The sequence below is a fragment of the Hyalella azteca genome, unplaced genomic scaffold (genome assembly GCF_000764305.2).
Source record: "Hyalella azteca isolate HAZT.00-mixed unplaced genomic scaffold, Hazt_2.0.2 contig6663, whole genome shotgun sequence".
In the NCBI taxonomy this organism is placed as follows: Eukaryota; Metazoa; Arthropoda; class Malacostraca; order Amphipoda; family Hyalellidae; genus Hyalella; species Hyalella azteca.
In genome coordinates this window covers 163,560-180,207 of record NW_025936817.1, presented here as the reverse complement: position 1 = coordinate 180,207, position 16,648 = coordinate 163,560, and the positions used below count along the sequence as shown (strand labels likewise).

Sequence of the window (16,648 nt, the reverse complement as noted above, 5' to 3'; positions counted from 1 at the left end):
ATGACTGTGGAATGACGAAGAGGTGATGACTGTGGAGTGATGGGAGGTGATGACTGTGGAATGATGAGGATCATGGCTGTGAGATGACGGGGAGAAAGGGCGCCGCGTGTCGTCCTTGATCCGCCGCTGTGTTGTGGGCGGCGCGGGCGCCATCTTTGCTCTGGGACTTGCGGGGGCGGCGACCCTAGTGCACCGCTCACGATTGGGGAGCTCTTGCCACGATTGAGGAGCTCTTGCCACGATTAGGAAGCTCTTGCCACGATTGAGGAGCTCTTGCCACGATTGTAGAACTCTTGCCACGATTGGGGAGCTCTTGCCACGATGGGGAAGCTCTTGCCACGATTAAGAAGCTCTTGCCACGATTGGGGAGCTCTTGCCACGATTGGAGAGCTCTTGCCACGATTGGGAAGCTCTTGCCACGATTAAGAAGCTCTTGCCACGATTGGGGAGCTCTTGCCACGATTGGGGAGCTCATGCCACGATTGAGGAGCTCCTGCCACGATTGAGGAGCTCTTGCCACGATTGGGGAGCTCTTGCCACGATTGGGGAGCTCATGCCACGATTGAGGTTCATTGATTTCTAGTGCTTAGATGAAAAATTTGGTCATATCGAATTTGAGATTATTGATTATACTTGAGTGAAGGAGCTAGTCTCCCAAACGTTTTCAATTAAGATACGATTTTTAAATTAAAATACGATATGTTTTTTGGCTTATCTTCGTCTTCACATGAATTTACTTCTATGTCACTTAGGTTGACTTTTCACTAAGCATATCGTATTGTGACATTGCCGTACGGTGTTATTGCTGCTCCAGTTCAAGTGCTGGTTTCCTAGTTTAATTCTACTGATGAAAGTGTGTTATTTGAAATTCTGTTCGCGTTGAATGAAACGATCAAACTTGCTAATATTTAAATAACATGCCACTGTTTTCACTGCTGCTGACCCTCCGAGATAATGACGCAACATTTTATCTGCTAATTCGCTTTTCATCTGACAGTATGTATTGATTATCCTGTAGGAATTTATTTACTACAGCTGATTTACCTTAAACTTGTGCAGCTCTATAGCTATATACTTCTGCAGAATTAGTGGCTCTTCAGAAGAATTCAGAATTAGTGGCTCTTAGATTGCGGTGAATGGCTATCTTAGCTTTTAGAAAATTTTGGCTCCTATTAAAATTCAAAACAATTAGCATTAGTGGCTCTTAGATTGCGGAGAGTGCATGGCTATCTTAGCTCTTGACAATTTTGCCTCCTAGTAATATTCAAAACAATTAACATTAGTGACTCTTAGATTGCGGTGAAACTCATACCTCTTGGAAAATAATTTAAAGCACTTTGCACTATTCTTGGCTTCTTGTTCCTTAGAAAAATTCAAAGCAAGAGCATTTTCCACGACAGTTAGTTTCTTAGTAAAATAGTAAAGCATAAAATGTTGACTTTTTCCCGGGCTGCACGTTAGCCGCATTTTAGCTCAAGGTTGTGCAGAATTGAGTGCGTTGCCGAGGCTTCCTGCATGCGGACGAAGCCGAGCAAGCGCCGAGCGTGGCCGCCTTTAGTCCCATCGCTGGAGGCTCCTGATCCGCGTCTCTTAGCTGGTGTTTATTTCCTGCATATGCTTATCATATTACACGGTTTGTCGCGTGTAATATTATATATATTGTTATTTTATTATTATTTAGATTATTGGTATTTGTATTCGATAATTATCATTGTTGCCATATCATTATTATTGTTATTATTACAATTTGTGCAAACAGTTTATTTGGATTCATCCGATTGCGTGTAAGCTTATTGTTGTTGAGCCTTTTCTTAACCCAGGATACAAGTCCTCACTCAAAGAAATGAGTGAGACTTTGTCCAAACAAAGATGCACTTTTTGCCATTGTCTGGGTCATCCTGACCCACTTTGGCCCGGCTAAATGGGCATAGTGCCACGTACGCTCTCTGCTTGTGCTGTGTGTAGGAAAACGTCATTATTTATACAATATGACCCTTTTGTTTTCTGAGTGCTATTTCCTTAATCCTTACGTATTATACTTATAGCATAAAATAACTTTCGATATGAGCATCCATCCAAGCTATTATCTTCGGCATCGCCGTCGATAACTATCGAGTTCGTCACGTGAAAAACAAATTTTAGAGACAAATCTATAACCATTATCGATATCTATTACATTATCAATAGCCTGCTGCCTGCTATATCGTGGCGCAGGAAAGAGTGAGTAATTTGCTTCTGTTTCACTCCGCTGCCGTCCAAGGCACTAACTTTGAAGTTTCATTTAACGCTACAGTTACGCCGGCTGATGTTATAAAGGTTGTGTGTTGCAAGTCTTCTCATTTATCTGCCGTGTCAAATTTGCACCGCTTTGTGTTAAGGACTTTCCAATTTTTCCATCACCTTCTTTTTCACAACGATTTTTTCTCCTCTCTTTCCTGAATTGCATAATTTCACGGAATTTTTCCAGCGTTCAAGTCAGTTCTTGTAAGCCATAATGGTTTGTAATTGAAGCTTTTATCAGCACTATAACTACGTATTAAACGGGAAAATCAGCTCATTTCATGACTGTATACTTAGAGCACTGCGGCGGTATAGACTTGCTGCAATTTTTCCAGTGAAAACCTGTTACTATATAGAGTATTCCTCTGACACACTATAAAACTGTAACAAAATCTAAGCAAAGCTGAATTGATTGAAGCCTTTGTTAAATTTATATTCATATCTGGAAGCCGGGTAACAAAAGTTAAGGTAATTCAGAATTCATTATCAGATGGCATTTAAAGACCAACGCGTCTAAAACTGAATTAAAGGTGAATGCATGATGATGAATGAAACACGTACCGATGAATTTTGTACGACGGTAACAGAACTAAGTCAGTAAATTGAAGTGTATAGTTCGACTCGTAAATTTATGATTAATTGTTATTGACACATTTCTTACGAAGTTCTGCGCTTGAAGAGAAATTAATCGTGTGTTTTGAAAGTAGCTATCACGTAACTGTTCGTTTAGTAAGGTTTATTGATTCAGTGTATAAACTGGATACTTTCACTCCCCGTAGCTCACGTGACCAGCCACCGTGACCAGGACGTTGATTGACCATGGCAAGTCAACAGCCACTTCAGAATTACTCATTTGCAGAATTAATTATAGCTCGATTTAACTTCTCACAAAAAAAGGCGTGAAACATTTGAAACATTTCCCACATTTGTGCTGATCATTGGCGAAGTTTACTTGAAAAATTTCTTTTACGGTAATTTGGTTAACAAGCTCTTACATGAAAACAATAATTGAAATGACAGCTTTTTTACCGCTGATGATAAAAAATGCGGTCCCCCAAATTTCAGAATAGTTTTTGCATTATGTAGCAAAATCTTAAGCATTACTAGCACTACTAGGTGAAGACAAACAACCGTGGAACGACATATATAATGTAAATTTCTTGGCCAAAAACCAAAACATATAAAAATTAGGAACTAATAGGAAAACTGAGAAGTGCGAATACATTTTCTTTCACTTTTTTTGCGTCGTTGCTGTTCCTCTTGAATGATTTTGCACTTCATGTGATATATTTGAAAGAATTTTACCTGTCAATTTGAATAAAAAAAAGTTCACATAATATAATTTTTTATAAAAATAAGCCCCAGAGAATTATTAACATAAGCCCCCAGCTTCGTCCCTGTGTTCTGCTGTCTTGTTTGGCTTGAACCCTGCCTCAAATTTAAATGGGGCAAAAACATCGGGACATCACTTCTGTTTTCACATCAGCCGAACTGGAAATAATACAGCACCATAAATACACTCACCATAAATAAAAATAAATAGTACGATAATAGTGAATACATTAATGATGCAGTCCCTGCTTGGTGTCGTTCAGTTCTCAGTACGTGGCCTCCTTGAAGGACGGGGGAAATTTAAGCTAAAATAAAACCATTTGATGACTTGAATTGGCCGGAATTTTAATCCAAAACAAGAAAATAGGCAGTGCGAATACAAGGAAATGGGCAGTGGGAATACAAGGAAATGGGCAGTGGGAATACAAGGAAATGGGCTGTGGGAATACAAGGAAATGGGCAGTGGGAATACAAGGAAATGGGCAGTGGGAATACAAGGAAATGGGCAGTGGGAATACAAGGAAATGGGCAGTGGGAATACAAGGAAATGGGNGAGACAGGCTGAGATCTTTAAATATAGTGTCTATTTGAGTTGTGCTGCAGTTACGTGTTTAGTCTCATCTTAAAGCTGACATTCTGAGCTATCCAACGGTATCATTACCGTCTCTGTACGTGAATTTTGACGTACACCACACTACATTGACACCACACTACTACTATAATATGTACATTGACGTACATATTATATTAAATTATATAGTATTATATTATATTATATTATATTATATTATATTATATTATATTATATTATATTATATTATATTATATTATAGCAAATTATATTGTATCCTTTTCAATAATAAGGATGCAGTGGATCTTAAAGTCGCAAATATTTTAATACTTCAAGATTTCTCGCAATCCATATCGCTTAACATCAACCCTTGATCGATATGGAAATAAAAGATTTTCGATCAGCTATATGCACTCATTTACGTTCATATCACTAATCAATATCCGTTCGATTGTATTAGGTAATATTTTTTAAAATTTTAATAAAGAGCAATATTAATTGAAAAAGTATTTATGGGTCTAAATTTAACAAATTATGCTTTTTGATGGACTGGGAAGTTCAAATTTGAGGTTTAAGAGGAACATTTAATTAACGTAAGCGTCATATTATAACGATAAAAATTTCTTTTGAAAAGTTACATTCAAACTTTTTGCTCCTATCAAAATTTGAATCGCCAAATTTAAATGAACACAAAGTAACTTTCATATAGAATTTTTTTTAATTTGAGTGTTTGCGTGGTGTAGGTACGTGTTATGCCTAGCACAGCATATATATAGGGGCTGTTGGGGCGCGTATCCAGGCTACTTATACAGTGTAGGGATTTTACCCGGACCTGAAAATTCATTCCAGTTTCATTTCAGGAATATATAAATATTATTAAGACTTAATATTGTTAAGTCTTAACGGATCAAATTAAAAATTGATATTTTTGCAAAATGGCATCCATAAATTTTATTTAAAAGCCGCAAAATAGTTCTACCATATGTTGAATAGAGAGTAAAAAAGAATTCTTGTCTTCTACTTAAAATATTGATTTGAAGAACGAAAATTGTTATGATGAAATGCCTTTCTTTGTTTTATCATAATTAATAAGCTTTTTATTATTTACCGCATTGGGCACAATGCAGATGACGGAATTGGGATTCCGCAATTGCAATAATTGCTAACCTGATTTTCATGAAAATTTATCCGTTGTCGTCCGCGAAATCCGATTTTTTTATCAGGATGCTCGTGGAAGCGTATCCAGGATGCCCTTACGAGCGCATCGCTAGTAATGGTATATAAAGGCTGAGTTGAATCAACGATGAAAAATATTGTACATAGTAAATGAACTGTTCTCCGCTAAGTTCCTTGTTCATGGTATATAAATGAGATGCCGACTGCTGCATGAGGAGAACCTTGTTGAACCAAACGCTTGTTGAACCAAATTACGAGTTGCTTGCTGGAGAAATGCCGCAGTAAAATGAAGATTCATCGTCCGAAGAGTCTTTTGATGATGAGACATCTTCAATTCTCAAAGAATCTTCTGAAGCAAGTGAGAGTGACGGTAGTGACCACTACGCGTCATTTTTATGGGAAACTTCCGAAGAAGATGATGAAGATGACGAGTCAGAAGAAGATGATGAAACATTTTCATTTTACAAAGAATCTTCAAAGAGTGACGATTCATTTCTATGGGATTCTTCCGTCGAGGTTCCTGACCTGTTTGATGCGGGACCATCAAAAAAGCCCACGATGCGAAATCCCTCTAAGAAGGGCGGCAAATCTTAAAATAAACAGAAGACTGATCCTAAGAAGAAACCTAAGAAAGGACCTAAGAAGAAATCTAAGAAAGGACCTAATGGTGGACCTAAGAAAGGACCTAAGTAAGGCGCTAAACCAAATTATGTTGAAGATCCTGCACAAATTTATGTTGAAGATCCTGCACCCGTGATAGAATCAGGGTCCCGTCCACGTATTTATGTTGAAGATCCGGCACCCGTGATAGAATCAGGGTGCCCCCAAGATGCTGCCCCCAAGGGTGCAGGATGCCCCCAAGATGCTGCCCCCAAGGTCTAATCAAGGTCCGGCATACTTCGATATGATCTAAATTCAAGGCATGTCCCGCTGTGCTATAATGATAGTGCTGTCGGCGGCTTATAATCAAGACCCACTTGTGATAATCAATTCCCTTTCCTCGGGTTATAACCATTGGGCATAATCCAAAGCCCCCCTGAGCAAATCTACAACCAATATCCGGGCTTTGGATTACAACAAGGCTCCACTATACCTTGTTATAATAATCAATGCCCTGGCCATGCAATGCACTGGCCCGAACTGATTAGCCCTGTCCTAGGGTCATAATCATGTCCTAGGCTGCCTTGCTAAAACCAATATCCGGGCTTTGGGGTACAACAAGGCACCACTATACCTTGTTATAATAATCAATGCCCTGGCCAGGCATTTGCGTGCCCTTGCCAAGTCTGCTGCCGTGGCCGGCAAAACTGAGGCGTGGCCGGCAAAACTGTTTGGTTTGGAAAAACTCATTTGAATCCCGTTTGCATTTGAGAATAATTCCGTTTGAAAAATATCTCAAGTTTGATATGTTTAATATTTTTGGGTTGGTAAAAGCAAGGTAGGCTAACGATGCCTTAGCCTTCAGTTACTTTACTATCAGTTAATATCAATAACTGTCATCGTTTGCACTCGTCACGAATATAATAAATTCGGTAATAAATTACTGAAATTCATTAATAAATTGATTACTTCAATAATAAATTCCGCTGAAAGCGTGTAACGAACTTAGTGTTCTCAGAGACTAGAGTGTCCCTTTTTCCTCTCACTATCCAGTCGATGACTATAAATCTACCAGAATATCCCTATTCTCACCATCCTGGCCGTTCATTTACAAACAATAGTGAGTCGGGCGCTGGAGGCAGGGTTTACAGCCGTGCATGCGCATGAGCGTCGCGCGACGTGACCGCGCTCGTCAGGCGTCACTTTACCTGGGGCGATCGTGCGCATTAATTTTACATGAGACTTTGTATTGGCTTTCTCCGAATTAATTGTTATGGTTCGTGCTGTGTTTTATTTCATGCTTGTCACTGAGTTATAATATAACGTAATGAATTGAGATTTACTTAAACCCACGCGTGTTCGCTTCCCATTTCTTATCTTCTCTTCGTGGGTGAATAATTTATTTACGGTTTAAATTTCTCCACTCCCACAATGTATTCATTGTTCAAATTAATTTTTAATTTAAATTCAATTCAGACAAGTGAATCATCTGTGCACCCATTCTGTATTTACAATTGTACACAGGCACTTTTCTCACTCAAAATTGAAAAATTATGCTTTGCATTTCAATCTCTATGAAAATTATAAGTGCAGTTCATCTAAAACACACCAACTATATTCTGAATGATAAGATTTTAATAGAGGCCAAAAATAAATATAATTAATGACAGATGAGTATATTGAGCGGTAAAAAGGAGACGTGTGCAGCAATGCTGCATAAGCCTGATGTTGGGTTAGTATGGTTCTCATATTTATAGACTATTTTATAGTATTTAGAGTTTTTGGTTATTTTGAAATGTTTTTAAATATATGTTCATATTGGAGTGGAGTAGCTTTTTCACAAAATCTATTTTTTTATCCGCACTAAAGATTGTTTTATGTATAATGATTACTTTTGTAAAGTTGAAAGGAATGCATCGCTCACCATAGACTGTTACTAGCTAAACGTTATGTTCTATTTTCATTGGTAAACTAATTCCTCGCCTTTTCTCTATTTCAATTGGGTAATTATTGATATTCAAGCAATGTTTTAGCGAGGCAAGATACTAATTATTATTGCTGGTCAATTTTTGGTCAATCTCAACCTTCGGCCTTTCAGTTAAACTTATTAACTTAGAGAAAAATTTTGTTCCAGGTTAATTCTTTAAAAAAATATGATGCCCTGGTTTCAACAAAATCGGCTACAATTAATTTCGATCTGATTGATTTGTAAAAGCTATTTATGGTAACTATTTTATAGGATATGTAGTAACTCCATAACCTGATAAAATGTCAATAGAATATATGAGTTATAATTAATCCTCAGAAATAAGTTATGCCATCCTTACTTATTCTTATCTCATTGAGGAACAATTGTCTTTATTATAAATAGCTGAGTAAATTTACTCAGAGTGGAATGTGCTGATTTCATCAGCAAGCATTCACCAATTCCATCGTAATGGTTTTCACCGGCGCTCCGTATTAAATATTGCATCTTTTATGCGCATATTTCACAACAATTCCTGCCATTCAGAGAGTCTCCAGTTCGATAGGCTACGCAATAACAAACCTTTCGATCGCTCCTTATGTCTTTTGAATATATCGCTAAAATTGTGATTTTTGTAGAACTATTTCGCTTTTCGCATGTGAAAGCTCGTCTTCGATATCCTACAGATTGTAGGATATCATTTTTAACAACACAACATTAATGAAATTATTTTCATTTTCGTCAAATGAACTGCATAGAGTTTATAAATTTGCTACTTACTCTCACCCTGAGTTTTAGTCCACAACGAACAATCAATTGTCCTCCACACTATATCATTCAGTTATTTCCCATTCTTGAAAATATACAGACAGCGCCACTCCATGCACTGCCGCTATTACGTTTTAATTTTTTAATTGCTATTACGTAAAGCATCAATATTACGGACGTCATTAAGAAGCGTGGACCTCTTATCTGCCCTAACAATGCAATGCAGCTTACGACAGCACTTTATATCTCGTCCCTCTCTTATGTGTCCCTCACGATCGCCTGGAACTAGAACTAACACAAGTCACTAACGCCTGTCACCAACACAAGTCACTAACGCCTGTCACCAACGCAAGTCACTAACGCCTTTCACCGACGCAAGTCACTAACGCCTGACACAAGTCACTAACGCCTGTCACCGACGCAAGTAACTAACGCCTGTCACCGACGCAAGTCACTAACGCCTGTCACTAACACAAGTCACTAACGCCTGTCACAACACAAGTCATTAACGCCTGTCACCAACACAAGTCACTAACGCCTGTCACCGACGCAAGTCACTAACGCCTGTCACCAACACAAGTCATTAACGCCTGTCACCAACACAAGTCACTAACGCCTGTCACCAACACAAGTCACTAACGCCTGTCACCAACACAAGTCACTAACGCCTGTCACCAACACAAGTCACTAACGCCTGTCACCGACGCAAGTAACTAACGCCTGTCACCGACGCAAGTCACTAACGCCTGTCACTAACACAAGTCACTAACGCCTGTCACTAACGCACGTCACTAACGCTTAATTGTCATTAACGCCTGTCACTAAACGCAAGTCACTAACGCGCCATTCAACCTTCACCCGACTCAATCATCTCAGCTGTCGATCAATGAACCTTCAATGGAAATTCTGCCCAGTTTCCTTCCAGGTTTCTGCTGGGCTGAACTCTGGATTTTGCCAACTTCTTTCATGAAAATGACGCAGTACAGGGTTATTCATGGAAACTTCCTGATTTGAAAGCTCGATAAAAAAGGACTAGTTACGGTATTATTACAATTTTGATTATATTAAAAAATAAATTATATGACTTTTTTGTATCATTTTGTTTTAAAGACATCGGACAAATAACGACCCCATTGACAATGCATTCAGTTAGTCGATGTATGAAGTTCCGTTCAACTCGCTGAAGCATATTGACGAGTATGTTGGCGATGGATTGGCGTATGTTGTTCTTCAAATAAGGTAGCTAGGGTCCTTGGACAGTTGTTGTAAACAATTGATTTAAGATAAACCAATAAAAAAGCACATGGAGCCAATTCGGGAATCGGGCCGGCCAAAGAAGGCCCCTAATTGAAGGAGATGAGGCGATCTGCAAAATGTTGTCTCATGGCGCTGTGTGGGCCGTGGCTCCATCCTCTTGGAGCAGACATCCCTGACATTCATTTCAGCCAGTTTTGGCAAAAAAGGCGTCAATCATTTGCGTGAACCGAGCTGCAGTCACCGTTAAACTGCCCGTTTATTTTCCTCAGAGAAATAAGGGCTAATTAGGCCGACTTTTGCCGCCGCACACCACCCAGTTACGCGTTCACAATGAAGTGGCGGCTGAGGGAGTTCACGTGTATTGTTATCACTACAATTACGCTTGTTTTGCTTGTTTACGCAAAACGACGGAAAGAAAGGACCAATAAGGAACCGAGTACGGAATGCTCGTTGAGTAGCTATAATGGAGCGGCAATTAGAAAAGTACGCCTCGACAGCAAACGCACGCTGCTCATTTCTCCAATGCACAGTGGCAACTGCCTAGGTGGGGCACAAAACTTCAAGCAAAACAAAAAGTTTTCGTGGCTCAGGCACTATTTTTCAATATTGAAGCTTAGCTTTTCCGCAAAAACCTGGTGAAAATCGTGAAGACCTACAAGCCATTTCTATTTATTTATGACGAGCAATCACTTCAGTCGGTATATTAGATTTAAAGTATTAATAAACATGTATCTTATTGTAAGTTGTTGCTGCCAACGTCTTACCTATGTAAATGCGTAACAACTTCTTAGCACATGCGTCGTGAGCTGTGGATACCAGGGGCCGTATTATCAAAAGTTCGTAAGAACGCAAAATCGACTTACGAGAGGCGTAAGTGCTGACTTGATGACGTAACTCTAGAGGTGGTATTATCAAAACAATGGCGCGGGAACCTACGTAACGTAACTGTACGCCTGCTCGGAGATGTCGTAAGTGGAGTTCCACTCAAGTTTAGAGTGTCTGCTGAAGCAAAAGGAAACTACTGATTTACTAGCATGTAGCAACACCGTGATTTGTGATAGAATTTTGTCAATAATCAGACAGCGCGGATTATACACACATAGAATGATGGCTCTACTTGTGATGGCTCCACTACTCGATCGTGCAACATTTGCACAATCAAAATATGTGATCGTGCTGAGCAGTGCTATTGGAAAAAAATTCAATTCATTTTTTCAAAATTTTTTTCATTAATTTTCAAAATTTCAATTAATTCATTCCTTCTAGTCGGTACTACTTTATATCTTTGCCAATCATAATTTTTAGCTCCGTACACAGATTTATTCATCAACTCACGCTGTTAATTAAAAAGAGTTCACAACTATTTTAGAACGGCTTTTTCTGGGCCAACAGGGAGCAATACCGACAGACAGCATTCGATAGTCGATACCATCGAAGGCATCGATTCCCGCCATCGAAGTTCACAGAATTTAAACAAATCCAAAGCCTCTGATTGGTCAGTTGGCCAGATGGTTTTGATAGTACGCTTTTAGCTAAGTCTTACGTACGAATGTTTTGATAATGCCAAAATTAGGGTATACTTACGTAACACGTAACTTTTTTGTCGGAAGTACAAAAAGTTACGAAGTTTTGATAATGCGGCCCCAGGTCCACGTACCTCCTGCCACGCCCCTGAGCAATCAAGTCCACACGAGGTCGTTAAGCCAATTATTTCCTTGTCACCCAACCATTGCGCAACTGCTGATCGTTTGCTAATTTCCATTCGCACATTAATCGGAGCATTCATGATGGTCGTCGGCGGCGTTTTCTGCAAGTCATAACCTTCGGTGCTCCATAGAATGTCTGGATTTTTTTTTTGTAAGCTGATCCTATACGTAGAGCGCGATTATTATTGCCGTACGCAGTTTGGGTCTCCAAAGCAAAAAATGGCACAGAAATAAATTTTAAAATCGGTATGCATAATCTCAGTGTCTATGAAACACTGCGGTCCAAAGGGTTCTAAAGCCGCCGGATTTTTATGGATATGTTATAGAAACCATAGGGTCTATGAAGTTCTAAGACAACAGGATCGTTAGGATAGGTTATAGCAGCCTGAAAGTCAATGGGGTTCTAAGACCTCAGGATTATTAGGATAGGTTATAGCAACCAAAGGGTCTATGGGGTTCTATAAGCCAAGCATGGTCGTTAGAAGTGTTTAGGAGGAAAAGGTTATCACAGTTATACTGTTAAGTTTAAGTGTTAAGGAACTTTTTTTTTTGAGTGGCATACCTTTGTTTCATTCATCGTTTTGCGTGAATAAGGCTACTTCCTATGTAGTTTTAATGAAAAGATGCAGGCTCTCTTAAATTTAACCAGTTGTATTGTTACTGCAGAGTTTCATATAAATATTTTTGCCGCCTTTATCTAAGATTGTTATTAAATTCACACTCTCGATTTAAACAAATTTCAACGCTAGATTATTTTAATAGACCCTAATGAAGATACCTGTCGTCATGCAAGTAGCCTGAGCTCGAAAGTTTGAATATTGTTGAGAGTGACATCCTGGTCTCTGCCATTGAAAAAGTGAAGGGATTTAATTGGGTGCTGCTGGCAGACTTCTGTTTAAAATTTGTTTTGCTTCTATCGCAACCTTGACGGTAAACCTGCTCCTCCAGGCAAACCTGCTCCTCCAGGTAAACCTGCTCCTCCAGGCAAACCTGCTCCTCCAGGCACACCTGCTTCCTCAGGCAAACCTGCTTCCTCAGGCAAACCTGCTCCCTCAGGCAAACCTGCTCCTCCAGGCAAACCTGCTCCTCCAGGCAAATCTGCTCCTCCAGGCAAACTTGCTCCTCCAGGCAAACCTGCTCCTCCAGGCAAACTTGCTCCTCCAGGCAAACCTGCTCCTCCAGGCAAACCTGCTCCTCCAGGCAAACCTGCTCCTCCAGGCAAACCTGCTCCTCCAGGCCTGTCTCTTATACACATCTAGATGTGTATAAGAGACAGGTCCAGTGCCAGTGCTGTGCTGTCCAGTGCTGGTGCTGTGCTGTCCAGTGCTGGTGCTGTGCTGTCCAGTGCTGGTGCTGTGCTGTCCAGTGCTGGTGCTGTGCTGTCCAGTGCTGTGCTGTCCAGTGCTGGTGCTGTGCTGTCCAGTGCTGGTGCTGTGCAGCAGCTTAAGGCGATGTGATGCATGACAATTGCAAGTCTGTACAGTCGCGTTGCTGGCATTTCCGATCTCAACCGCAAACCAGTTCTAGGCGATGAGTCTGAGACTTCTTTTTGGCGTCGAGCGAGTGATGTGTAGAAATACTCAGCGTGTGCTGTGTGGTAAGACACAGCGTGTGCTGTGTAGGAAGTGTATTGCATGCATGTGTACTAGCTTCATGCTCTGTAACCGCATCGTCAAATCACATCCAATAGTTGCCGAGTCTCTCTTATCCACCGCATATCTTCGTCCTTGAATCCTCCACACAGATGGGAGAGCACACACCACTGTGTTTATCTGGCTGTGTTCATCATAACGCTGTGTTTATCTGGCGCTAGGCGTTGCATAAACTGTTTGTTTAAGTTTACGTGTTCTCATTGGCAATACACGGCATGTGTTATGGCGTTAAGGCTGAGATACTGAAAAAGTCGTTATACCAGGTTATTGCAAGCCTAAGAAAAGTTAAATGTGATTTGGTTTCCGTGTGAGCTTATTTCTCCTTAGCTCAAACAATTGAGATGCAGTCTATCGGATGCACTTATCGATCAGTCTCATACCAAATTTACAAGAACTTTATTTACGAAAGTAAGTTAAGAGTCCATCTGAAAACTCTAAAAACTGTGCATTAATTCCAATCAAATATTTGTTTTATGATGTCACTATAGCAGAAACTTGGACAATGACTCTGCTTCTGTTATAAGGAAATAATTTCATGATATGGAATAACTCGATTATACTGTATCAGAGCCAACGGGCTTGAATTGTGAAATTCTGTGCTCGCAATAACGGAAATCTGCTTCCAGTTAACCTTGATCCGCATCGTGGGAATGACAAGTCTTCTCGCTTTTAGAGGTCAACGCCTCGCCTAAAACGCGGACGTGATGGGAATGTTAGTATAAAATCAGACAGCGCGCAAAGTTCCTCAGCTAAAGTGATGGTTTGTATACAAAAGTGACTCCGCGACCGAATGTTGGACTTAAAACATCAAGAGAGCAACTTCAACAAACTTGCCCAACGCCATCAGTGCTACGCTTAATTTGCTTACCGCATTTGCATCGTGCTTGCTTTCTGTGAGGCATTCTTAGAATTTGAATTCCCTCACAGTTTTTTCTGTCATTAGAAATTAATGCTGATTTTATTTATTTTATTTTGTCTATAATTGCCTGTTGAAGAATTATTGAAATATTAATATTTATTATATTATTCAATACCATTTATTATATTATTCAATATAATAAATAATTAATATTTATTATATGGAATTATTGTTAATTATGTGTTACTAATAGGAGTCTTATTTTAGTTGATGATTGATTAAATAGCAATTTATTATTTGGAACGACCTTGAACGCAGGTAGTTCACATTTGAGGCATTAGCAAGGAATAAAGTCGTTATGCAGTACGAGTTAATTTTAAAATAATCTTCATCAAAATTATTCATATAACTGCTATAAATAACTAAATATAATAACGGCTCCTAATTTGCATTTATTACAAATATCAATGCCTGAACTTGACTGTATTAAATTGACGATGTATGCGTTAGTTAACAACAAAGTGTGCACACCGCCCTCGAAAGTGGTCCCTGTTGGCACTCAACAAAATTAGCCTGTCAAGTTGTCCGAATAGTCACACATTTTTCCACCAAATGTACGAGCGGAGTGCGGACGTAGCTGAGCCAAACATGGTCAGGTTGTCAAGCACAAGGGTAAAAATTGCATCATAATGTGGACAAAACCTCACACATTTCTCCGCGTGCCAGGTCTCCTCCCAAGGAAGACGTCCGTCCCGCACATTCCTCGCATTCCTCAGCAATCACGTGGGGCCGCCCCGCGGGCCTCACAACCATATATATTTACCATACCGTACATTCCTCGGCAACCATATATATTTACCATACCGTACATTCCTCGGCAACCATATATATTTACCATACCGTACATTCCTCGGGCACCCTCTGCCGCAGCCCTCACTAGAGGGCTTTTTAAATATACATGTTTCCTGTTTTTTTTTAGTGCTTATCTTTTTTGTGGCGTGTTCTTTGCACCGGAAACTCCCTCATGCACTCAGTCTAAAGTCACCGCTGTTTTTTTCGATTTTTCCCGGCATTTTTAGAGTCCACTGCCCTAATGGCCGATGTTCTTCTATAGTGCCTCCTTCTAGAGTAAACTATCGAGGCTGAACTCTAGAATATAGTATATAGTATATATATGTGTATATATATAGAAAATATATATAGTATATAGTGTAGAAATAACTTAGTTCTCAGTTATCATTGATATCAAAAATTCCGAACAAGACTTCGATGATAGCCGTCGTATTTTTTCCTAACTTGTTCACAAGCGTTCGATCGGGAATGAAATAGGAATTGTTTCTGTAGAAGTAATATTACGTATTGAATACTGTTGAATAATATTGAATTGAATACTTTTTTAGCAATACTACACAATTGCTACGTAGCATTCAATTTTATCATATTCAAAAACTTTATCGATTATTAAGAACACCTCATAACTATGCATAATCACAAAAAAATATCACAAAGAACATAATCTTTACTTAACCTACACTCAGTTAAATACATAGATATGTTGTACTGTCCTAATAGTGACATTCTTTGTCATCCTAGCAACGATACGCCCTTTTCCGAGATAAACTTGGTCAGTATGACACGAAGACAAAAAACGCATCGATAATTGTACAAAGTCTTACTCATTTTTGTCAATGTTACGGGATTTTGGTTCCTGCGTGCTCGTCTAGCTTAATAATGCGGCCCACCAGGCATTGGACGTTGAAAAAACGTGGATTTAACGTTATAAGTAACGTTGACTGACGTAATAAGTAACGTTACTTCTACGTTATAAGTAACGTTACTTCTACTTTATAAATAATGTTCATTTTACGTTAAAAAACGTTAATTTAACGTTATAAATAACGTTGATTTAATGTTGATTTAGCGAAAGCAACTCGTAATTAACGTTGTTTCGACGCCAATAGGCTGCAGAACGACTGAACGGGGCGATTAATTACGACTAAGAAGATTAATAAAAGGATATGCAAGACAGGCATTTCTTTTTAATGAGCCAAAATCCTCCGGTTACATATACAAATTATATTATTATAGTAATTTTTAAAAAGCTACAGATACTCAAATGTCATCGAAATATTGGAGGGTATCTATTCTAAGTTGGCGCCATTTTTTTATGAAAAACGTATGAGGATTTCTTGTTATGCAGGTCAGAAAAGCCTGGATTCGATAAATCTCTAGAAGCATTTTTATTTTTATTTATTTATTTTTTTCATTGGCTTCAAGGGTTCATTGAATGTAGGTCAAGCCAATATAACTTACCTTATAACTTAACATTAAACAAACATAACGAGGCTGTGTTTGATTTTGTATTTCAATATCATCTGTAATATGTGATCTATGATAACGGGATTGGTTGGTTCTGAGGGGCATGTTATTATATTAAGATAAGTCTTCGTAATGAGCTAGAATTATATGGGCAACATCATG

At 39.1% G+C, this 16,648-nt stretch overlaps 2 protein-coding genes across 2 annotated transcripts in view; both read left to right on the top strand.

The window, feature by feature from the left end:
- The window catches only part of LOC108674393 (accumulation-associated protein-like), a 29,293-nt gene extending 16,378 nt beyond the window's left edge, over nucleotides 1–12,915 (top strand). Inside the window, exon 2 of the mRNA XM_018162332.1 lies at nucleotides 12,605–12,915. Coding sequence (XP_018017821.1) covers nucleotides 12,605–12,915 — 311 coding nt within the window. The remainder of the gene's footprint in view (nucleotides 1–12,604) is intronic.
- Nucleotides 1–16,648, top strand: part of LOC108674400 — a 45,883-nt gene that overhangs the window by 16,345 nt on the left and 12,890 nt on the right. The gene's annotated exons all lie outside the window — the stretch shown is intronic.